The sequence below is a fragment of the Myiozetetes cayanensis genome, unplaced genomic scaffold (assembly GCF_022539395.1).
Source record: "Myiozetetes cayanensis isolate MyiCay16 unplaced genomic scaffold, myiCay2020 scf7, whole genome shotgun sequence".
Classification (NCBI taxonomy): Eukaryota; Metazoa; Chordata; class Aves; order Passeriformes; family Tyrannidae; genus Myiozetetes; species Myiozetetes cayanensis.
The window spans coordinates 4925511-4949681 of record NW_026087964.1 but is presented as its reverse complement, the minus strand read 5'-3'; the positions used below and the strand labels follow the sequence as shown (position 1 = coordinate 4949681).

The 24171-nt window shown below is 37.3% G+C and overlaps 1 protein-coding gene across 6 annotated transcripts in view; it reads right to left on the bottom strand.

Annotated features, from left to right (window-relative positions):
- Positions 1 to 24171, bottom strand: part of NSD2 (nuclear receptor binding SET domain protein 2) — a 73918-nt gene that overhangs the window by 23193 nt on the left and 26554 nt on the right. For 5 of the 6 annotated variants that reach the window (XM_050337803.1, XM_050337804.1, XM_050337805.1 and 2 more), the window contains exons 3-10: positions 20240 to 20405; positions 17161 to 17327; positions 16317 to 16808; positions 11603 to 11747; positions 10504 to 10581; positions 8933 to 9051; positions 5454 to 5535; positions 4322 to 4446 (exon numbers count right to left, since the gene is read on the bottom strand). In XM_050337803.1, the coding sequence (XP_050193760.1) occupies positions 4322 to 4446; positions 5454 to 5535; positions 8933 to 9051; positions 10504 to 10581; positions 11603 to 11747; positions 16317 to 16808; positions 17161 to 17327; positions 20240 to 20405 (1374 nt within the window). The remainder of the gene's footprint in view (positions 1 to 4321; positions 4447 to 5453; positions 5536 to 8932; positions 9052 to 10503; positions 10582 to 11602; positions 11748 to 16316; positions 16809 to 17160; positions 17328 to 20239; positions 20406 to 24171) is intronic. The other variant, XR_007631770.1, reaches the window with a different exon arrangement.

Below are 24171 nucleotides of genomic sequence, written 5' to 3'. Positions count from 1 at the left end.
GGTCTGGTGGGCAATGCAGGTCATGTCAAATGTTAGAGGCTTTAGCAGAGGTTTAGCAAGAAAACAAGTCCAACTACTTCTAGTGTTCCACAAAAATTGTCCCCCTGACTGCTTACTGATGCTTTCAAACAAGGGAAAAAATAATCTACAGGCATACAGAAACACAGGAGACAACTGTCTGCTAACTCACAGGATGTTAGGTGGCACTATATATTAAATTATCCTTGAGCACTGTTCTGAAGAGAAAATTCCATCTGAAGGAAGCTAGAATGAAACACTAGAAGCACACTGGTTCTGTTTAACAACCTGCAAGGTTAAGTGCAACTGTTTTTTCTTTAGGGCAGTAGTTTCCTTAAAATAACATGAATTCCCTTCTTCCTTCCTGTTCTCAGGATCTCAAAGACAATTATTTTTACCCTCAGTAAGAGTGCCCAGAACATTTTAGTTGTATACTGTAGCACAACTAGACTCCAGGGTTGACAAATGGAGGTGAGGTACTTTTTGAGTTGCAAGCTGTGCATGTCTCACGGCTGCCTTATCAAATACCTTACCTTTTAAGAACTGTACGTGTTTTCTCCACTGTGTATGCATGCTAATACCCACTGAAAGTGCAGAGAAAGCAAGTCTGTCTCAAATCAGCAATGAGGAAAAAATATGCTGTTTAATACGCAGAAAAAGAGCATTAAGGCTTGCATTATTATAATTTGCACTGTTAGGCCTTGGAAACACAAGAATTTGTAGCTATAACCGGCAACTGAGCTTGTTTTGACATTAGATGTTACAGAAGGAGGAAAGAATTCCCTAAGGTGTGAGGAACTTATGACAAAAGCAACCCCTTCAAAATCTTTCACAGGTTTCTTTAAGTTGCCATCTGCTGGTCAGCTCATACTTGAGGAAGGTGTGATGAATGACAGGCTGGCTAACTTAGAGAGTATTATATGTGCTTTATTTGACCTCTCTTATAAAAAAATTACAGTTTCTTTCACAAAGTTCATAAGTAGTATCTAGACTCTGCACGATACTATGACACTTATCTGCTGTCAACAAATTCATCCAATTTAATGAAGTCAGACAACAATCACAAAAATGGATTGAAAAGCTAAAGCAGATATGTTCCATGCAAACACACCAAGTGTGCCAATAATCCAGAAGTAATGGTAACGTAAAGTCTTCTTTATTTATTAAAAAAATACTGGTTACACTCTACTGGCACCTACTACATTACTGGGAGGTGGAGGGCCAAGGTAAAAAAAAAAAAGAAATTAAAATACACCACCTGTATCTTTTCTCTCCAACACCATGTGCTTCTGGATGGTTACACCAAATCTTACACAGGTAGTAAAAAACTACTCCGAGTTTTTGCAGACTCCGAAGTGTTGAGTATCTTTCTCACATCTGGCCCTACCAGTTTATCATTAAGAATTATAAAAAAATCATATTTCACATAAGTACTGGAGGAAGTTACCACTGGTGTCAAGTGCCTAGAAGTAAAATTACTTTGTTTCAAAATTAAATGCTCACATGAAATTCATTTATTCCTGTACCTTACTACTTCTGCCCATCCCTCTTAAAAAAAACTTCAAAGCCCAATTTTTTGAAGGGAGTAAACGCCTACCTTTAATCTCTGATACGTCAGGTCTATAAATCTCTGTTTGCAGAAGTCCACACCCCTACTCCTGTCTCTCTCCTAAAGTAATTTATCAATTGAAAATTTAGCCTTTCTGATTTTATAGCATTTCAAATAAACCCCATTTAAAAAATACCCCGAATAACAACTAAAAACATCCAAAATATTTTTTTAAAACGTCAGATAAGATGCATCTTTCATACAAGAAAGAACTGAGCACACCTTTCCTAAGAACCTGGTTGCAAAAGACTGACATATAAGGGGTGTGCAGGTAAAACAGGTGTTGACAAATAACAGTCATATCCAGGTTCCATTCTGGAACAAGCTGTCCACAAACAGCATGGGAGGAAAAGAAAGAAGAGGAAAAAAAAAAAAAAAAGACCAGAATCCTCTTAGTATACACCTTATGGAGGTGTACATGCTTGTGGAATATGCAGAATTTTTCCTGTATTTGTTAAGAGAGCACCTAAACCAACAGTTAGAAGTATTACAGTGAACACAAAAATATAAAAGTTAATCATTAAATCTATTTAATGTTGAGAAGTATTACATCCTATTCAATAAGCTGTACAAGGCTTTCATCATTACCTGATTGTGTTTATTTTTTAAACCTTTCCCCTCAACACTGGAGAAAGGTTTCTCTCTAGATAAATGCTCTCAGGCCACACATATATAGCCATTTAGACAAGTGCTAAATAATACAAAAGGGAAAAAATTTTTAGAGCTACCCACACAATCCAAAATTTCTGTCTTTCCTTGTTTGGTAGAACAGACCAATATAAAGTTCAGAAACACATGCCTGACATTTTTGCTTTATTTAAAGGCAAAATGTATCTAATACAGGAAACAAACTAGATCCAGTCCTTAGGTGGTCCAAGTTCAGGTCAGTGTAGCTTTAAACCAGTCTAAGGATCCAGCCCACTAATCTACTTCCCCCTGCATCCAGTCCCCAAAAAAAGCCTGTTATTTGACAAGGTGTACATTCTGTTATGCTGTTTGGGACTTTTTTTGTACTTTAAACCTTTTAAACCCTTGAAAACAATTTGCTCACTTTCCAGTTTGTGTCTCTGTGTTCTGTGAGCAGCGTATGATGTGAATTTTTCTCACATCTTTTACTGCTTAGCAGTAGCTGAGTAAATTAGAGCTAAGTCTTAAAATTTCTATCTCAGCCTATAAAACCACATGCTTTCTCACATATGAATCATTAAGTTACAACACCAAATCCTATAAAAATGAGCCTTTTGTTAAGAAAGACTTCTGGGTAGTTCATTTTATAATCACAATATCTAGAAACAGAATAATCTTTCTCCTGAGTACACAATATTTAGAGATGCATATTTAGAGCCAAAAAAAAAAAAGACAGTAAAAAAACCCCTCAAACTGGTCTGGCTGAATAGACGGTCCCAAACAGAAACAGCTCTGACATATTTTTACTAATGATCCCATCAGTAAAGCCAAACCAGAAGAAACTGGTAAGCCAAAAGATGGGAGTCTCTTAATTAAGAGAACAAAGTATTACTTTACTTGGCTGCTGCTATGGACATTATTTCCCGTGGGACTTCCTTTGCTTGTTTTGTTGGGGTACAGGAGGGAGAATTTATTGTTTTTGTTTTTAGTTAAAATGTTTTTCCTGTTACAGTTAAGATATACAGCCATTAACATGCAATCTTTTTTCCCTACCCAAAGGTAAACTGTTTACTGAACATTACGTCTAGGTATTTTAACTGCATTCATCACAGTGTCTAAGCACCTCATGCATTTGTTAGGGGAGATGAGAGTCCCTAGGAGAGCTGGAAGCCCTACTCCCTTGTTAGCAGGCAAGTATTTTCTCTACAGCTTTTGTAACACAAACTGGGTGAGGCTGTTTGTCTATGGATATTTTACTAAATCCTACCAACTACGTCTCCGAACCCACCTGCGGAACAGCATGCACAGCTTCACCCTCATGCTGCCACTCTTTGGCTGACTGGGTTTAACAGTGTGAGGTGACTTGGGGAATGGCTCAATGGATTGTATGAATAGGCTTCTGGTGCATACCTTTCGTTTACTGTATGCCAGTTGGGAAGAGTTACAGTTCCAAATACGCAGAGCTAAGACTAACTAGGATTCGCAGGTATCAAAAAGATACATCCTCCACTGCCTCTTCAGCTCTACTGGGGATGGAGCTATTTGCATCACAGAGAAATAGCACTTAAACAGCCTGAAAACTAATTTGAGCTCAAAGGGGCTCTGCTCAGGAGAGTTCTAGATCCAGTTCTAGATCAAACAGAGGATTAGGAAATTTGCTTCAATATAAAAGCTATGGCAACATGACAATATTGAGTTACATAATGTAACTAATGTAGTACACTTACATAAAAGTCTGTAGAAGAAAATACAGAACACACTGGCATTGTACTTTGCCTCTAATAGAAGGTTACAATTCTAAAACGTTGCTGGTAAATACATTAAAAACCACAATAATACCTCGACGTCCCCAAATCAGACGTTCGTGTTACAATAAATGAATTTGCAATGCACACATTAACAGGTTTCACAGAGGCCAAAACTGTAACTTTTCTAGAGCACCAACGTTAGAGAATTCGCCTTTGATTTTTGTGTTTTGATTTTTTTTGTTTTTTTTTTAAAAACAAGATTCACACCTGATAATTTCTGTAATTAAATGGCTGTGTGCAAACACCACTTTTTTTTTACCTCATTCTCAGTTAAGGAAGCTGAAGGAGATGAACTCTTGCTAAAAGCAAGAGTTGAAGATTCTGCTGCTGAAGCCCGATTTCGCTTCTTCAGAGGTTTACATGCATCAGACAGATTTTTCGTTGCTGTAAAATAATTTTGGTTTACAAAGTGAAGTTTGGAACTTTAAAATGTCATCTCCCTGAAGCCACTTAAAAATATTCCTTCGGATAAAGGAAGGATTTATTTAGGTAGGTCTTCTGGGCACCCAGGTAGGGTTGAGAGAACATGAAGAAAGTTTCTGAAACCATGTGTTTCGGCTTGATTTTAAAAATAAAAAGGTTTCCATCGATCAAATATCTGCTACAAATGGCTAAGAAATGTTTGTTTTCTCAATTTTTTTTTCTTGTTCATTTCTATTAAAATCAAGATATCCTGTGACTTACGACCTCTTTAAAGCAGAGGTAACAGTTATATCAGAAGGCCTACGTGATCTCATCACAGTCTGAGTACCACTAATACTTTATTAAGAGAAAGGTTACATACAGGAGCCAAGAACCGGACATTAACTATGGCACGTCACCACTCCTATATGGTGCAGAACTTGCTGAAGCTCAGTTGTCTTTGGCATATCATTGTGATACCTAAAGAGACATGCCCTGACAGAAGTTACCTCGAACGTGAGCATCATTAACAAGTCTGACTTTTGAGTTTTGGTCCAAGAATTAGAATCCCCTCTCATGCTCCACACTGCCTCCCATCAAGCATCATTCAAGAGGACTGAAGTCCCATAGTAACTGATGACACTGATGGTCACTGCCCTTGTTTCACTGGGCCAATGCACAGTGACAAACCGGAGCAGTAGGATTCGTATCCCTGCTGCCAAGAGCACGAGGCACCGGCTTTAATTTGGTGCCATCAAATGGTGAACTTGTGAACTGCTGCTCTCAATCAGCAACGCACAACTTCAGTCAAGGATAACGCTGCGAAATGGTAGTGAAGGAAGAGGACATGCTCCCCCCCCCGAGATGTGGCACACTGCCTGCAACTGGTGACTGCATCAGCAAAATTTAGCGGCTGCCTCAGACAACCTGGTTATTTTAAAATTACTGAATTGAAAAAGTTACATTAAAATTTATTCTGACCACATTACCTGACTGGTTCTTTTGTGAAGAGGAGGTTTCTGTGACCTTAGAAGAGTTTGTTTTTGCTGTTTTGTCATTGCTTGTCTCCCTCTGTCACAAAAAAAAATATGAAAAAATAAAAAAACTCCTAATTTATGAGTGGTTGGATAAAACTGGCAATTAGTTCTGGATTTATATTATTAAAAAGAAAGTGTCTTCACAATATATATGAATGATAATGTAGTTAAGCTAGCCCCATTTAAGTGAATTTTAAAATTCATTTACAGCACAGGGTACAAACCCATAAACAACTGAGAAAAATTAAAGAACACAGTATTCCAGCATCCCACTTATCCATCCCAAATTCACCATATCAAAAGAGGGAGCTTTAAATGAACACAAACCTTGCAAAATTATCCTTACTATTCTTTGTCTAAACTAGTCAAGGTAAAACCTTTAATTATTAAAGGTAAACTGGAGAATTAGTATAGAAATTTGAGAATAAACCCTGTGCAGAACTTTAAGTCTCAGAGAGGCTTGCTTTCAACTCCACAACTTATAGCAGTGCCATTTTTTAAATTACTATGGTTAAGATTGTTTCAGCATTTCCAAAATAATACACTATTTTCAAGGGAGAACAAACACCACCTAAATTTGCTCTAGATTGAGATTTCATCATTAAAAGTCTAGGCTGAGAACTGGGAAAGTTTTTGTCCAATCTTTGTGAAAATTAAGACATTGTTCCTTACACATGCCACTATTTTTATTTTTTTTTCATTTTTGTATGTTACAAATTCATTTAAGTTACTAAAACTGCATTTAAGAGTGCTTAATCCTCACAAATGCTCACCTGATCAAGAAGAGCAATTCTAATGAACAGAAGGTTTTACACTTTTTCACAGTCTTCATCTGACCATCGGTTTAACAAAAGATGTGCAGGTGAACACCTCTAAGGCCAGAGAACTGGTTTCCTTTGTAAAAATGAACATGAATGGCTACTGAATTATAGAGGTGCTGCACTTTGCTTTTACTGACTTCTGACAGACTAAGCTGCCCTACCACTGATGCCACCAGAGGCTCCCAGTATCAGTTTTCTAAGATTACTGTTACACTTCTGTGTAAAAGTGAAAGAAAAGAGGGTGTCAAGGGGACTCTTAAATGGTGCTCAGGGATAGGATGAGGAGCAGTGGCCAATAAACTAATACACAAGAAGTTTCACCTCAACATAAAGAAGAATTTCTTTACTTTGAGGGTGGCAGAGCACTGGAACAGGCTGCCCAGGGACGTGGTGGAGTCTCCCTCTCTGGAGACATTCCAAACCCACCTGGATGTGTTCCTGTGTCACCTGCTCTAGGTGATCCTGCCTTGGCAGGGGGTTGGACTAGATGATTTCCAGAGGTCCCTTCCAACCCTAACTTTGTGAAAATTCATTTAAATTTAAATTCTTAAATTTAAAGCACGCTTTACAGAACCCCCATTCTGTTAATGTGCATTTTATATACATTATCAAAGCAACAATGAACAAATTAGTTTTTCAAAACTACCCTATGGGTACTTATGACTTGGTCACTACATGTGAAAACATTCAGATTTTGGAAATAAGGATTAAGGACAAAAGCAGAGTATAACACAAAACAAGTAAAACATCATGAAATAAAGGCTTTAAAGTTCCTCTTATCCAAAACTACTGCAATTTAAGCCTGTAGTTAAACTGGGAATAGTAGAAGAAAAGGTGTATGGTTAGTGTTTGTTTTTTGAATCATTACATAGACACTTTCACTGTCATTCATGAAATGTTTTACTAAGCAGCAGCACATGCAGTTGGAATTACCTTGGGCTCCTGAAGGTAGGAGAAAGACTAAGAGATAATTCCTAAAAGAAACTGCAAAGCAACCATTCTACCATATCTACCTTTCTGTGGAGCACAAACCCTGCTATATGCAGTTAGAGTCTTCAAACTGCCCAATATTTACACACATCAGATTCCCTGTACCAGAACTTCCTAGTTCTGATAAACAGGTCAGGTAGAGGACAACACTTTTTAAATGCACATTACTAGATCAGTGTTATTAGTGGTATGTATCTCGTGGGAATCATTCCTCTCATTTCCCTATTTTCCTGTTGATGACCACACCTGTGTCAGAGCACCAGACACCAGAACCTCCCATGCACGAACTGTACTGCAACCACCTTTCATTCTACTGGTGATAATGCAGACTAACTGTAGTGTACGAATGCTGGGGGGATAGCAAAGTACCTTTAGGACACTTAAAAGAAGGACTTCATAGCAGGAATTAATTACAATAAGTAGACTTCATTATTCCATGGGCCTACTGTATTATAGTGTATTCAAATCAATTAGAAGAGTTTAAAAAAGGTCTGGAAAACTGCTCCTAGAACGTAAGATGAATTTCAACAACTAACCTGCTAGAGCAAGAAGTACAAAAACCAGTTTTGGCCCCTCTTTCTGCAAAGGTAGCAACATTACAATTATCTCTGTCCCTTGCTAATCAGCTCATTAAGCCTGGCTATATGAAATTCTACTTGTCTTTTTTTATATTAAACTCTAAACAAGTTGTCTTAATATCCACAGTATCAACAGAATTACTAAATTAACCAGCCTACCAAACAAATTGACATCTACAAATGAGACCTACATAGTTTATTTAAAAATGAACCTACTACCTTTCCTTATATTAAGTTGTTTCATTTAATTGCTGTACCATCAGAGTTCTGACATGAGGTCTGTGGAACTCACACTACAGAATGATACTGCAATAACATATCTGAAAATACGCATGAGCTAACCTTTCCACACAAGTAAAACCCATTCTCAGTAGTTCACTGCTCTACATGCATGACTTAATAAACCTGTGCTGAAGTCTCCAGAAGATAAGTACTGTGTCCTTATACAGTTTTAGTGACCTATGTAAGGAAAAGTCTCACTCTCACAAGCAAGCTAACCTGAAAAGGAGCCTGTGATTTGTGTGATATACAATAAATTTACTGCATAAATATAAATGCAGTTTCCTAACTTAAAAAATGGGTCAGCATGCCACCCTAAAATGTTCCATAGCCTTCCAGTTCATGAAGTTTTACTGTTTTGTTTTACTTGCTTTCCTCTCTCCTGACTTTTGCCTAAAATAACTATTGACTAATGGTATTTTTCTTTTTACATTCCTGTGAAACTGAACTCCAAATCAGGAGGAAAGAAGAAGAAGAACTACAAAGCATGACAACATGGAGAGGTCATGCCTCCCTCTGCACATTCCTTCGGGAAACAGATTTTCTCAGTGACATGTTCGTCACGGTTTAAGTCGTACCTCCATTCTCAAAACCAAAGGAAAAAAATCCACGGTGATAAGCTCACATGGATCTGAATATTTACAACAGTTTGGTATGATCTAGTATTTTTTAATCCTGAAAATGGAAATGCTGACAAACTTAACTACAGCAATGTGACTGGTGCTGCTATAAATCAACCCAAACAAACCAACGACATAATTACCTTCCGATTATTCTGTTTATCCATCCTGAGTCTTTTCCTAGGTGCTTCCTGAACTTCAAAATCTTCTGTAGGTTCCTTTGTCCTCTTTTTTTGGTTTCTTTTATTTCCATGTAAATTACCTTGGGATGGGGGATGGGGGAAACTTACATGAAAAATAATCTAAAACCCACTTTGAAATTATTTTGAACTGATCTAGTTATTTAAGGTACTTTTCTTTCAGTCATTATCTTTAAAACATGGTTAAACATTAACACAGTTTGATGACCTCTTAACACTTAGGATCTGGCTTCTGGTGCTGAAGACTAACTCTAGAACACATCCAAATCAACTGCTTCATACTCAAGTTATTTTAGAAAGATGAGTCTACCTGTATAAGAACTAGATTAACACCTCAGTGTTACTGCCCAACATTTATTTCACATCACGAGACTGCACGTGATTGATCTATACAGCTTTTAGCTCTCCTGTCGCTTTTATCACTAAAATTAATTTGTAAGTCTCCTCCTTAAGTCTACTTTAAGTTCTCCAACTGTTACAGATGAAGATACTGGCGACATCTATTAAGGGGCCTCTGAAAAAGACAAGACATCACCAACTATACAGATTGATTCTCTTTCTGATATGGCAATTCCAGACTCTCTTTAACAAGCTTACTTATATTTTACAGGAGACTGTAAGATCCCTTTATGAACCAGGATCCTATGAACAGAACCACACTGGTCATTTTAAACCACAAACTCATTCACATATTTAGATGATTGTTCACAGTACAGTTTATGCAGCTGCTAAATTACAAAAGGTCAGTGAGTAATCTACATACCCCTGCCACAGGCTCAGCTATTATTTGCACCTCAAACACTCAGGTAAGGGTTTAGGAAGTGGTCTGTTTCATCAGGATGAAATTACAACATCGTTACACTCTCCAGTACTCTCTAGTTTATGAAGCTACAGAATATTATTAGTATGAAGACAGCAAGCTTCAGGGGTACAAATATATTAACTGAGAATTGCCCTATAGCTACAAGCATTCTATTCCAGTGGGAACAAATATCTGTAAATATTAAAAATATAGCAACTGGAAAATATAAATAATTTTCAAATTAATGTTCTTATCTAAACAATCTAGAACATATTCTATGATCAGACTCTGAATCCACAAAGCAGACTGAAATGGCTCCAGGAGAACCTGCTACTTACAAAAAGCCAGCAAAAGAAATCCCACAATATTTTTCCAAGTTTAAGATAAGAGGATTTGAGTAGGGGAACAATCGAACTGACATATTATCATCTGTAGATAGCTATAAATGTACACAATATATGTACTAGAAACACCTGGTACAGGTACAATTTCAATTACATTTCTTGCAATATGACACTGAGGAAGGTGAACAAAATTCAGCACTACAGTGTTAAGATATTTAATTTGGGATCCATTAAAGTTCTAGTGTCAAGGAAGACAACATCTGAGATAAAATAAAGAGATTATGATACGTGGGCGATTACATAAAAAAATACACTCAATAGCTACTTATAATGATGAGCTATTTGCACACAACACAAATTTCAATTACTTCTGGATCTTGATCTCCTTTTAGGTGAGTCTTGAAACACTTTACGTTTGGCCTCTCCAATATTCTTCAATGATGAACCTTGAGAGATACAGAACGTGTTTTTTTTTTAAACTGATATCCAAATATTTAACACTTAAAATTTAAAGTTAAAAACTTTTCAATTTTCCACAAAATGATGTTATTTCACACACACACAGATAGTTAACAAAACTGACTGCCATTTTTATACAAGTTTTTCCAAGTCTCACAAACTTTCAAACACTCCCTCTCATTCTTGTCATTGCCCAAAGCAGCACCTGTTGACGTCTAATACTTCCATAGTAAGTCTTCCTAGAGTGCTGTAATGCTATTTAAATTTGAAAAATTATAGCTAGTTAAATTTGATAAAGTTCATGCAAATGCCAAACTATCTTCCTCCTTTCTCAAATATATGTGACTCCAAACCCCCTCAAATATTTTGCAAAATAATCGAGACTGTTTATCAAAACCAAACACCAGAAAACAGCAACAAAAAAATTAAAACAGGAAAAAAAAAAAAGTAATTGCAATCTTGTACAAAGTCCTATAAACTTTGAGTAGAACAATAAAATGCCAAATGGATGAAGGTTTCAGAATAAAGTTCGGAATACTTCTTCCTGAGTTGATGATGATGTGAAGTAATACACTTTAGGTATATATCAAGAAAAGGTGTAGCACTGATTAAATTTTTTAAACCATTTCTAGCTGTTCTATAGAAACAACACCTCAAATTTTACTAGTAGTAACACTTCATCTTCCCTTCCCACCATCCACTTGTAACAGGCAGTGGATGCAATGGCAGCTGCTTATGGGCAGAAGAAGAATGAGAAATCAGCAATGTCTAAACAGCAGAAGGTTTACATATAACAACTTTTCAGAACAATGAGCAAGAAATGTAGACTTCGTGGGTTGCGTTTATTGTAACCATTGGCATTCCTTTGCTATTGGCACAAACACCAAGAATTAAAACTGGAAAACAGGGAAAGCTGTTTTCCCTACAGGGTCTCAAATATGTGCTTAGTTTAACGCCACTATGTATATCAAATTTAGTTAGAGTACACTAGCACAGTTTTACGTTTACCAGAGTCTTCTTCAGATTTGGGGGAGGTCACTATGGCAAACTTTGTGTTATAGCGAGCTTTCTGTTTTTCACTAAGCATGTTCCACTGCGATTCGAGCAATTCTTCAATCTCCTCACTTGAAGCATCTGGATGTTCAGCAACCACCTATACATGCAGAAATAGGGTTGAATTAAAAAAAGGTGACCATTGAAAAGAATGGTGTACATACTTCCATCACTTTGGAAAACTCGGTACAACCAAGTTATCTAACATTTCTGCTGTAGACAGAACTAGAATAAACCCTTCTGTATCCAGTTTTTCTTTTAATAAGCATTTCTCTGTCTCTAAAAAAAATAATCCACGAGAGTATTCAGAAGTATTAAGACTACTTTTGGAAGCACTTATTTGCACTCTAACATTCAAAAAACCAGAGTAAGTGTAGATCTTGTCGTCATTCAAAAAGATGTGTATGATTTCTCAACAAAATTTAAATCTATACCATGAACGACAGACCAGCAACATTGGAGTATATCCTTCCCTAGAAAGAAATCCATCACTTCATAGAAGAACTCATTAAAAACAGAGCTCAGTACACCTATCTCAGCAGAGAAATTTACACAAGCTACCATCTGATGCAAGATCTTCCTGAATGAATTAATGATTTTATATTACATATATGAACATTAGGAACCCAAAAGTTGTGAATCTTTTCTTAGGAGTAGGACACACAGTATCTATCAACATGGAATCTATCATCTATCAACATGGAATTTGAGAGAGGTTTCTAGAGGTTTATTCAACACAAACTGAAAATCCAGCAATAAAACCCAGAAAAAATCCTTCCAAACTCCTTCAGTGTTCCCCTACTTCTACTTAAGGAAAACCAGATTTGGTTAATCACAGAAGTCAAAAAGCTCTACAATTGTAGAGAAATGAAACAGTACCTTTAAAAACAACCCTTCTCATCTTATTACCCAGCACTCTCCAAAGTTCTATTACTGGAGTGATGCAACCAATACTCCAAAAACACAGACCAAAACAAAAACTAGGACAAGAAAGCCAAACATTCAAACAGTAACGCTGTTCAACAGAAGAGAAATACAGTTTTTCTGATAAGTGGAAATGATTAAACCTAATTTCTTAGAACATAGTGCCTTAAAACTGCACTTCCTGTTATCAAACAGGATACAAGTGCGACTGATGCTCTCCAGAGGTTAGAACAGTTGCAGTACCATCCTTCCACTGGGATTAGTCAGTGTCTAGTATGGAAATCTGTGCTGTCAATTTTCTCCTAGTAGAGTACGGAGAATTTTCTTGCTTCTACCTGGCATAACCCATCTGTATAAGGCTTGAAGAATACAACTACTTTTGGAGGCCTCTACTCAAAGCTTGATTAAAATGTAACAACATCAAAAAAGTTCTTGAGGTGTGGGGGGATATAGACAGACCCACAAGATACCCCCTCCCACAAAATCTTACTTCAGGAAACAAAACTAGCATCAATTTTGACCACTGTTGCCAATTGTACAGCTCATTGTGCTCAACTAGGGCACAGAGCTATTAAATTCTCTGAGACATAACTAGATTTGTTCACACAAACGAGAGAAGTTTTAACATCATCTGCAGTCTCACCAAAATACGAATTAAAATAACTTTCAACTGACTAGGAGTGCTGTGAAATGACAAGGAAAAGGCAGTCACAGTTCTTAATAGTGAAGGGATCCTTGCAAATACAGCCTCCAAGGAAAATGCCCAGCAGTCTTCTCCAGAGTCTCCACACTGCAAGGCTCAATCCCAGCATACATACCAGAATTGACGTATTGGGTACCTTGGTGTACACAAAAATCATGCACTTCTCCCAGGTACTTATTCTAACTACACTCCACAATGCAAGGAAAATCTTTTCCTGGTTCTGGGAATTAACATCACTAAAGGTGTGGACGTGGTAATTGGACCAGGCACATCCTAGCTCACCCAAGCAAATGGTATCACTTTTGCTTTTATTTGTCTTGATATTCAACACTGCCTTACATGTCCAGAAATCTTCAACTGTAAACCCTGCCAGCGAAATTATTTCCTAATTTTCCTCAAAACGGACTCAAGGCCAAATGTAAACAGTATAGCTGTCTGCCTCTCACTGAACAATACCTTTATCTCCAGTCAGACACTCCTGTCTAATGATTACCATGGGTTTATTTCACAGACAAAGTGCACAAGAGAGTCAGTAGTACAAATATATCTTCACTCCTCTGGTAACAGCACGAAACACTTAATGCGTCACTACGACCACAAAAGTGCTCCAAGCTTTCAGCACCTCTCCCAGGGAAGTGTGCCTCTTAAATCATACAAAACATTTTCCAGCAATTAAATAATAATAATAAAACCAAGCCAATATATGAATTCTACTACAGAACAAAGCCAGACTCTGAGCAAGACACAGCAGAAATGGCTCTGCTTTTAAGAGAGCTCACAATTATTGGAGGCCCAGAAGAGAATTCTTCAGTCATACCTTTCATTCACTTCCATCTCTTCCCAAGACTGGGGCCAGAGAGCCTTTTCTGGATATACAATTTTCCTTCTAAGTTTGTACACACAAATACTAAGACAGTCATGCACTAAACTCTCTGATGCCACCAATACAAGTAGCTCAAAACCAGGTCTGTTTTTCAGCCGTTTATCACTCCTTCTAAAGTATCAGAACATCTACAACACAACAAAACCAATGCTTGGGTGGAAAGCAAGATGTGCAAGTTGGACCAGAGAAACCTAACAGAAGGGTTAATGTAATAATAGTTTGGATACAACATCCACCTAATACAACATCCTAATAATACTAGTTCAGATACAACATCCACCTTCCACCAAAGGCACAAACCTATAATTTTAAAAGCAACAGGACAGGCAAAAGCATGAGTATCTAAACTAGTATTTCCTCAGTTTGCCAGTTAACTCTGAATCAGTAGAAAGGAAAGACAGGTCCTCCTGTCCTGATGATCAGTCAGGGGTGCTGGCAGCTTTTGTAACCTAGTTCTGTTCTACCCACACAAGTGTTTCTGTACCTGTTAGAATGGATCACACAATCAGGCAGATTTGGGTTTTTGTGACTGATCTCATTAAAAAGTATTCTAGGCAGAAGTGGTAGGATGCCCTCTCTCTAAAGACATGAAATATTTTGAAACTTACTTCCTTCTGCTTTAAACTTTGTGCAACTTTAGTCACTATTATCAGTGCGAATTTCAGGTTTATGCAAGCCTTTCAATTTCCCAAGACTGAAGACAAAGCATTACCTCAGTTTCAGATACTGTAACAGTCTTCACATTTTCCATCTATTAATTTGAGAATTACAGGGAAAGAAGCCTGATAACTGGCACAGAAAATAGAAGTATAACATTGGAGACTCGGCATGTTTGGTTAAGGCTCCATAAAACAGGTCCTCACAATCTCATTCTTTCCAGAGAAGCAATTTCATGTCCCTCAGTATTGCACAAGACTTCCTGCCACACACGTTAAAGGTCAAGGAAATTCCCTCTCGCAACGTCACTTACAGAAGAACTGGAAACAGAACTCATGTGTCTCCAGCATGAGACAGATGATTTACCCATACAGCTTTTCATGATTAATATGTCAAAATCTGTATTTAATAGTCTGGCTAAAACCCCATTTCCTCTCCAGAGTCAAAAAACTGAATTGCAAATACTTTTCTCAATTTAACCAAAGCCACTAAAAGGTTTATGTAGTGCTATGTTCATTTTCATTCTCAACATCAGCTTAAGTTTCAATGATCTAAAAAGATAAGTTGAACCACAACTAATTGACTTCCATACAACAGAATCTGCTTTTCAATATTTCTTTATGAGGTTGGTATCTATTAATATTTTCTAACACAAATATCCTATAAGAAAGTCAACCATTCAGCAGCTATAGGGTATGACAAAGTCACCACTAAGTTTCTGATCTTGAAATATGTAACAGTACAGGAAAATATAAGGAATCACTCTAGCTTCAGTGCTTGGAATAGTGCTGCAAATGGAGCAGAAGGTTGAAAGGAAGAAAAAATGATGGTCATGATTTTAAAGTAATGAGCTAAACCAGTACTACTGCTTTTATACTTTTAACAGTCTTCCTAAAGAAAGGTATTCTACCTTGTCTTGGAGTATAAGCATCCCAAGAGGACCTAGTTCTGTCCCAGCAGATTGGAAACTTACAGTGACTTTCACAATCTTTGGTAAAATGTTTCTTTTGAAGCTCAGCAAGAAGTTGCAGGTAGGCAAATGAGTTTTTGGGGTGTTCAAAGGTAAATGAACACACCAAAGGAATTAATCCATGTCTTCAGAAAGAATGTACATACTATCTACAAGTAGATTGCCATAAATAGCATAATCTTTGTTATATTTGCTTGAGCATGTCTGTATTCATATCTATTATATTTTACATTCATTAAATAAAAAATATGGATAACACAAAGGACTATTAGATTATGTGGGAAGATACAAACACAATTTTGGCTAAAGTACAACAGCATTATCACCATCTTTGTTTATACTGCCCATCTACATTCACCTTCTTCTCTATTTCTGTCTAGACTAAGATTTGATGCAGGCATACTTTGTCAAGCCCAGAATATTATGGATTCTGCAGTAGTAACTATTTTTTGTTTACTAAAGCAAAGAAGTTTCTTCAAGTACAGAAATGAGAAGAGGCAATTAACAACAGTAACAGCTAAAAGAGACTAACCTCATCTCTGTGCTTCTGACAAAAGACCAAAAACTGAGATACTGCATCGCCCTTTCTGCTTCGCGGAGTAGATGCCGGAGTTTTCTTTCTATTGAGAGGGGAGCCTATCCCTCTTTTGGATTCTGCCTGTTCAGATGACTTTTGAGGAGTAGTATTCTTATCCTCCAACTGACTGCTTTCTTGTGTATCATCACTGGCAGACAGTTTTGATGTCCTTCTCCTCCTCTTGTTAGGAATGCCAGACTCCTTCATCGACCTCAGGTTTGGAGTGGTTTCTTCATTTGAGTAAGATGACTCATCCATCTCCTCCAGCGGTTCCACAGTAATGCCAACTTCCTTTGCCACTCGAGGATTAAGATGAGGTCTGTCCCTAACATAGATGAAGGTGTACTTGGCCTTCCGTTCTTCCAGTGCCATGGCAGCTGCTTCACTCGCTTGCTTCACACCCATCTCCCACTGCGGCCGCAGCTTCCCCGACACGGGCTTTAACATCTGCAAGAGAAACTGACAGTGTGAGGAACTCGCCCACTTTTCATTTCAAAATGAACGTCAATATAAAACAATTCCAAGAGACTAAGGGTAACGTAGGTCTGTAATTCAGGAGGTTCAAATGGAGTTGTATTTGACAGTGAATCAGTGACAAAGCAGAAGAGTATTGATTTTTACTGAGTAACAAACACTGACAAATCATGCCATCCTTCGCATCTGTAAATGAAATGTAAGACTACAGGTCTCTGCAAAACAAGCTGTCTTTAAGCTTTCTAGAATATCTATTTATATCTGTACATACCTGTAACAGCAAAAGAAAAAGCTGCAAATCTTGTCTGACTTGGTAACCTCTTACCTTTATTTTCTCTGCTTTAGTGAGGGCTTGTCTTGCACTTTCCTGGCATAATTGTTCAAATTGGTCTTTTTCTTTGAAGGGCACAAGGCTCTTCTCAAATATCCAGGCTCGCTCTGGGACATCTCCAAAAAACTGAACGTGATATTGACGAAAACTCTTTTTCTGTCCTGAAAATTAAAACCAAACGTATTTAAGACACAACTTTGGTTGTTCTCTTCACTTTCGGACTTGAAGTCTGTTTGCAAGCTGCTACAGTTACCATGACAAAAGCACAGTACAGCTGGATAACCTTTCAAAAACCCACTGAACCTGCCTGAAAGTCTCTGAGATATAATCTATGATGTCTGACACAAAAGCCCAACAGTTTAATTTCCATCAAGAATATGCTTGGCTAAATTAACTCAAGGTTACAATCACTTGTCACTGTTTTCCATGTATATTAACTTACATCTAGGTCTGGACGTTTCCGAAAATGCATTGAGCACTCATTTCTCAATTTAGAAAGTTCCAAAGCTTGGACAGCCTGTATACTCAGTCTCATCTCTGAGTCACCTAAGCTTTACCTTTCAATATTCTTAAACAATTCTTAAACAAAAGAAACACATACTTCAGCTACTTTTAACCCTTGCAATCAATCACAACTTCATGTTAGGCAAGATTTTTGAGGAATCAAAGCAACAAATATAATAGATTTGGGAGGCGGAAGGAAGAGTTCAAAGATAAGAGAACAATTCTGAAACCTAGACAAGAAACTATTTATTCTTTTAAAAATAAAAATATTCCTTTTGTTCCTAAAAAAAAAATGGATGGGTAATATAAAATCAACCTAATTAACAATATGAGCAAAATGTAATGTTTTACAACAATTACAAATGCACATATTTATAAAAACATATATGTGAACTACAAGAATAATGACTCACTTGAGACCAAACATAAGAATCTAGAGGAATGGCACAGGGAAAGTCTCGGGATTGTACACATCACACATCCAATCCACTAGTACAATGCATGTTCCAGTAATGCACAGTCAGAAACAATTCTCTTGCACAGTAATTACTCTGTCCTCATTAAGAAAATGCTATTTGAATAGGAACTACAGAGCTTTGATGACTTGTTCTCTGATGAAATAAGGGGCAATGGTTGCGTTTTACCATGATGCCCTGGCTGCAGACAGAGTTGCCACAGAATATATTTACAACCACCTGTAAAGATCTGCCTCTGAGCAGCTCAGTCCCAAGCAGACAGACACTGAGTTCCTTTTGCAGTGGAGTGCTGGACATCTGTAACTGCCTAATTAAGGAGACTAAATAACAGCACCTACCACTTGAGTCACTGAACCTAGTTGTGAATCTTCAGATGACTTTTGTGAGTTGAATTTATATCAATGTTCTTGGATAAAATAATGACATTCATTAATGGTTGTTATGTAGGGAAACAAATTTTGGCGCACGAAATCCTGAAATAACAGGTTGTTGAAGGTTTGGAAGAGTGTTTTGGGGACCCACCAGTTCTACTGGTCCTTTCTGTATCTGGGTGTCTGTGGTTGATCACAGCCAGAGAGAGGACACTGAGTGAGATGGAGCTTTAGTCTGACTCAGTACGGGCTTTCTTACATGAAAGTGTATTTTCTGCAAGTCAAAAGTTACCGATTTTTCTCAAGCCTAATCATCTGGAAGGATGAAATAAAGCATTAGCATCCAGAAATTCAGATTGCTTATAAACACTCGATCCTAAGCCTAGAAATGACAAACACAGGGACCTAGCTCAGTATTTCTGCAACTCCCAGATAAAAGAACTCTTCTGTTTGGAAAAGGAGACTTTTGCAAGTGCCTCAATATTAAACAGCAGGTGGAAGGCAAGACTGGAATCATCTACTGATGGAAATACACACATCAGTGTGCATTTACCAGTTACAGTGGCTGCCCATATCCTAAACTCCTGAAAGAAAAAATGGGCCCAAGCCAACTCCAGAGCAAATATGAGAAATAACCATCACCCAGATTACTTCAAAGAGATGGAACTTGAAGTATGTGGGCCCCTTTTTCTGGTACTGGTTTTTGCTGGATCTACTTCTATAAAGAGCTGCCACAGAGATTCTTGGTAATAAAACATAAATCTTGCTCCTTTCAAGGGACAGAGTAATTCAGTTAGGAACAAATAAACAGCTTTATTAATCTCAAAATCCAGCTCTTTATATCATAATAAACCTATTAATCCAATGCCTGATCCAAACTCTGAAAGACTGTTACAAGGAAAATTTGTCTGAGGAGTCTATATAACCATTCTGAAAGCAATGTATTATGAATGCTTGAAAGGTTCTCAAGAAGCCATTTAGTTTACTACCAATGTTGGATCTAGCTATAATCCTAGAGATATTCATTCAATTTGCTCTTAAAAACCTCCTGTGAATGAGATCACACCATTTCTCCAGGCAATCCACCCCAATGCTTCACTACTTTTAGCCCTTCCAAGTCTTTCTTAATACACAGTCTAAATATTCATTGCTCTTAAAGCTTCAAAAGTTTCAGGTGTCAGAACAGAGAACAAAGGTGGAAATGAGATTAAGCAATTGTACAGATTCCTACTTAAAAATTTCATTAACACTTGGTAGTTCCTGCACTTAAAATTGACTAATACTGTCTGTAGATAATGGTATTGACTCTATGAATCACAGAAAATTTAGCTGCCTGAATTATGGACTGCTTTTAGTAAAGTACAATCATCAAGAGTATTTAATTCCCACTACATTTCAATAAAATTTTTAGCCCATATCACTTATCCAAGCATCTCTATAAAAACAACGGAAAGCACCATCAGACAATTTTTTTAACGAGACTCCACAGTTTCACAGATCACAACTTTGATACCTTTCAGAGAACATTCAGAGTTCAAACTGGAAAAAAAGTTCCCTCTGCTACATGCTCAAGAACGGTGCTTACATGATTTAAACACTCCTGTTGACAACAAGGAGCTGATTTAGTTACTGATCATCTGAACAGATGAAGAACAGAATTTTTCCAAAATGATGGTTATGTATACCTGAGGAAATCTGAGTTTTTTAGCATCATTGACATACCTTTTAGTTTAGTGTAGGAATGGAGAACGGGATCAGCAGAAACCATACATGGCCACCATGGGAAACCAGACACTTTTGACCACACTAGATCTCCTACATTATACTTCAACAGATGCACTTTTTCTTCTTTGGTGGTACTTTGAGTTGGATCTCTCTTAGCAGGAGCCTTAAAAAATAATAAAAAATAAATAAATAAATTCAAACTGAACATTATCTTTCTTCCAGTATGCACCAAAAAAGCCAAACTACAGTTAGTATTCTATTAGATGTGAAAACAGAGGGGTAATGGAAGGAAAAAAAATAAGAAACAGTTTATCAGAACAAAGTGCTGTCATGTTTGCAAACAAACAATAATTGCATTTCATGTGTAATAAAAAGCTTTAAATCATAACTTTTGTTCTCTCACAGTGAAAAAAAAAATTGTGTTCCAGTTATGGGTTTGTTTTTAATTAGAAATATTGGCAAGTAAGCTGTGGTTTGCCTTTATCTTTTCAAATAACTGCTGAGAGACCATCAGGAAGGCTTACTTTAATTTCAAACACATTAAGTGAGCACTGGATGTACATGTGGAAGAGCCAACCTCCCTCTGTACTGAGTATTACTAATCAAGTTAAGTGCTATACATGAACATGTGCTCTTAGGTTTGGAAAAATAAAAAATAACAGACTGAAATACTGTCTTTATGTCTGAATAGAAACTACATAAATAACCAGTTTAAAATCCCCAAACTCTCTATCTTTCAATTGTGTTTTTTTTTCCCATACTGGGAATTTGTGACAAAAACCCTTCCCCACACCCTTCTGCAACTTTTTTCTGTTCCAGTTCTAGCAGCAAGCTTGTGAGTGCTCAGCTGCTGCTCTAGAGCTCTTTTAGCTACTGGAAAACAATTACAGAACTACAAGGGAGTTTTGTGCTCCCCTATGGCAGACACATTTTTACAGTATCATAACAAAGTTCAGCAACACAGACATCTATTCACCAACTAAAACCATTCCAGGAAATTAGTTACATTTTGTCTTTTTTTTCACTTCATCTGTTCTGTTTGATATAAATAATGTATTATCTAGTTAAGCACTAACTCTGGTTGTAAGAAAGCACATAAAGTGTCTCATTATAGATATCGTGTATTCCATAAAATCATGTATTTTGAATCTCCTTTTTAATTTACCAGTACTAAAGTTATGTGCAAAATGTTACACCACTTATTTTGTGTAGTACTGGCTCAACATCCAGAAGTCAAACCAGGAGCTTCAGGTTTTCTCTGGACTTAAGGTTAAGAGCAGGAGTAAAATTCTGGTTTAATTAATTAAAAGTAGCAAAAGGAAGGAGAAAACACACTCAAGAAACCAGAAATCTAGAACACAGAAACAAGAACCTGGAGCATTATTCTGAATCAGAGTAGACTTTTAAATCCAGAAAATACCACCATGACTAATTACACATTGTTTTCCAAACACAAACATCTCTGATACACTGCAAATGCATAGAGATTTATTTGCAACTGAAAGACAGGGGTACATCCACTCATAAACCCTAAAGCTTGACATACTCAGAAATCCTTTCTTCAAAGCTTTTAAAGCTCTGCCTGGCAAACACACATGGTGCTCTGTCATTTGATGGCTATGGACAGTTACTCATCCAGTGATTCAGCTTTTCTGATAAATTCAGACTCGGTTCATGTGACTCCACAGCTAGAGCTACGTTCCCATGTCTCGAGGTTTTTGGCTCTCTGAGGGTTCTATAAGACTGTCAAGAAAACCCCTCCTGCAAGGTTGCCTCAAGTCCAGCGCTCTCAAGAGACCAAGAAGATTCCAAGCAGATGTGAAAAATCAAATACTCCTTCTAGAAGTTTAAACATGATGCGAGAAGTTATGCTTAGAAGCTAAAAATTAAGGAACACACATGCCAAGAACAGATCTGGGAAAACATTAAACCTAACACACACAAACCCACTCTGGCATTTCAACTAAAGAGGTGGGATGAATTTTTTTTTTCAATGAGTTAACTTTTCAGAAATGTGAAAGTTACGAGGATTCTGAATCTAATTTTTAATTTATGACTCCCTGTATTCCTCAGAAAGTGTAACTAAGCCAAAAAGATTTATGACTGCAGTCTGAGAAGGAGCTGGCTGGAATAATGAAAAGGTTCTAGTAGTGCTTCTTATTGCAGCATAATCTAAAAGGGGTGACAGCACCGAGGCCATTATTGGATTCCAATGTATCTACAAGCACTTCACAAAATTTAAATAACACCCAGGATTCTTTTACTGTACCGAAACATGATAAAAAACTTGAAAATGACAGGCTCTGACAACACCTGCAAGGTTTATCTCTGCATTGCTTGTTGTATTTATGTTTTCTTTTATTGTACTTTGAAGGAATGGCAAAACACAGCACAGAATTCTAGATGAATGATATTTTAAGAGCTCTCTTACTTAAAAACCTATAGAAAATATCACCATGAACTTGCTCACTTCCATCTTACTTTCCCTCATCACTCTGGTTTAGTTTGATTTTCTCATGCCGGGAATTGCTCTGATGTATTTAACAGGTATCACATCAGTAAACAGTGAGGTGAAATTCCTGGTATGTACTTTGGAGACAAGCAGCTGTAGGACACCAACAGTCTCTTCAACACTTCCTCTCAAACATTTTTGCAAACCATGAGCACAGCATTAAATACTTGAATATTTAAATTGTTTAAAAACGTTAGGAACGCTAGATACTGGAAGGTAGTCATATGTACAGATTTTACTTCAGTGTCCAGGTTGGGTTTTTTTAACTATTGATGGGAGGGGAGGAAGAAAGCATTTCTAAACAAATTTGCCATCCAGTCCTCTGATGGCATCGATGTTCTTACAGGACAAGAGCTGGAACTTCTTTATGAGACACTTGTACTCTGTATTTTTAAAGAACAGGAGATCACTGTCAAGTTACAAAGTGGTATAGGAAAAAAGAAGTGGCTTGCAGTTTCTTTTTACTCCAGAAGAAAACAGAAACTGTTGTTTAGGGGAGTTTGCATTCCTAACAATAGCACAGACAGCACAGGGTATCCGACTGCACCTGTGGAAGATGGAGAGGCAGGACTGGAAGCACAGTCCCGGTGGTGGTGGCTGTGTGAATGCACCAGAAGGCAGGAAATACCTTGTCCTGCAAGAGCTGATCAATTCTTTCTGTGACGATACTTAAGCAAACAAATTAATATGGAAGACTCCTGGTTTAGAGCCCAACTGTAAAGCAAGGGCAGATCATCCAAAATCAAACTATTTTAAAATACCCAACCTTCATTTTTTTGGCTCTTTGTGTCTTTTGATGACTTTTTATTTCCTGAAATTGGTCTCATTTCAAATGAGACCTCCTACCCATAAATGTCAACAGGTTTTCTGTGTTGCAGAGGAGTACAGAACAGTCTTTGGTTGCTGTTATTGCTAAGTCTGGACTGCTCCGTGTAAGCCCCCATCCCATTACCTTTTATTGCAGTTTTGGCAGAATTAAAACACATTCATTTAATTGCAGAATTTCCCCTACCTCTCCTTCCTAAAGTATAGGCAAGCTCTACAGCCTGAGATAACTATCACCTCAGTCACCTTAGCCCCAAACTTCAAACCAGTTACGCTAATTAGCAGAAGGAAAACAGCTTGTGATAATGTTACTTTTCTACTTGAAGGAAGTTACATAAATCAAGGTTGGGGTGAGAAGGTGATGACTCCCACACAGGCCAATCCGAACACTGAATATACACAGATCACTCCACAGGCTCTGCACTACTCACTATGGCAGACATGGAAATTCCTGACTTTCTGGATTAACACCCTAATGAAACACTTGCTTTAAAGGCAGCTAGATGGATTTTAAGTTTATTTTGTCCAGGAGGACGTGGAGTGTGAAATGACGTAATTCCATTATAGCAACCGGGTTTTTCTGTGAGAAATT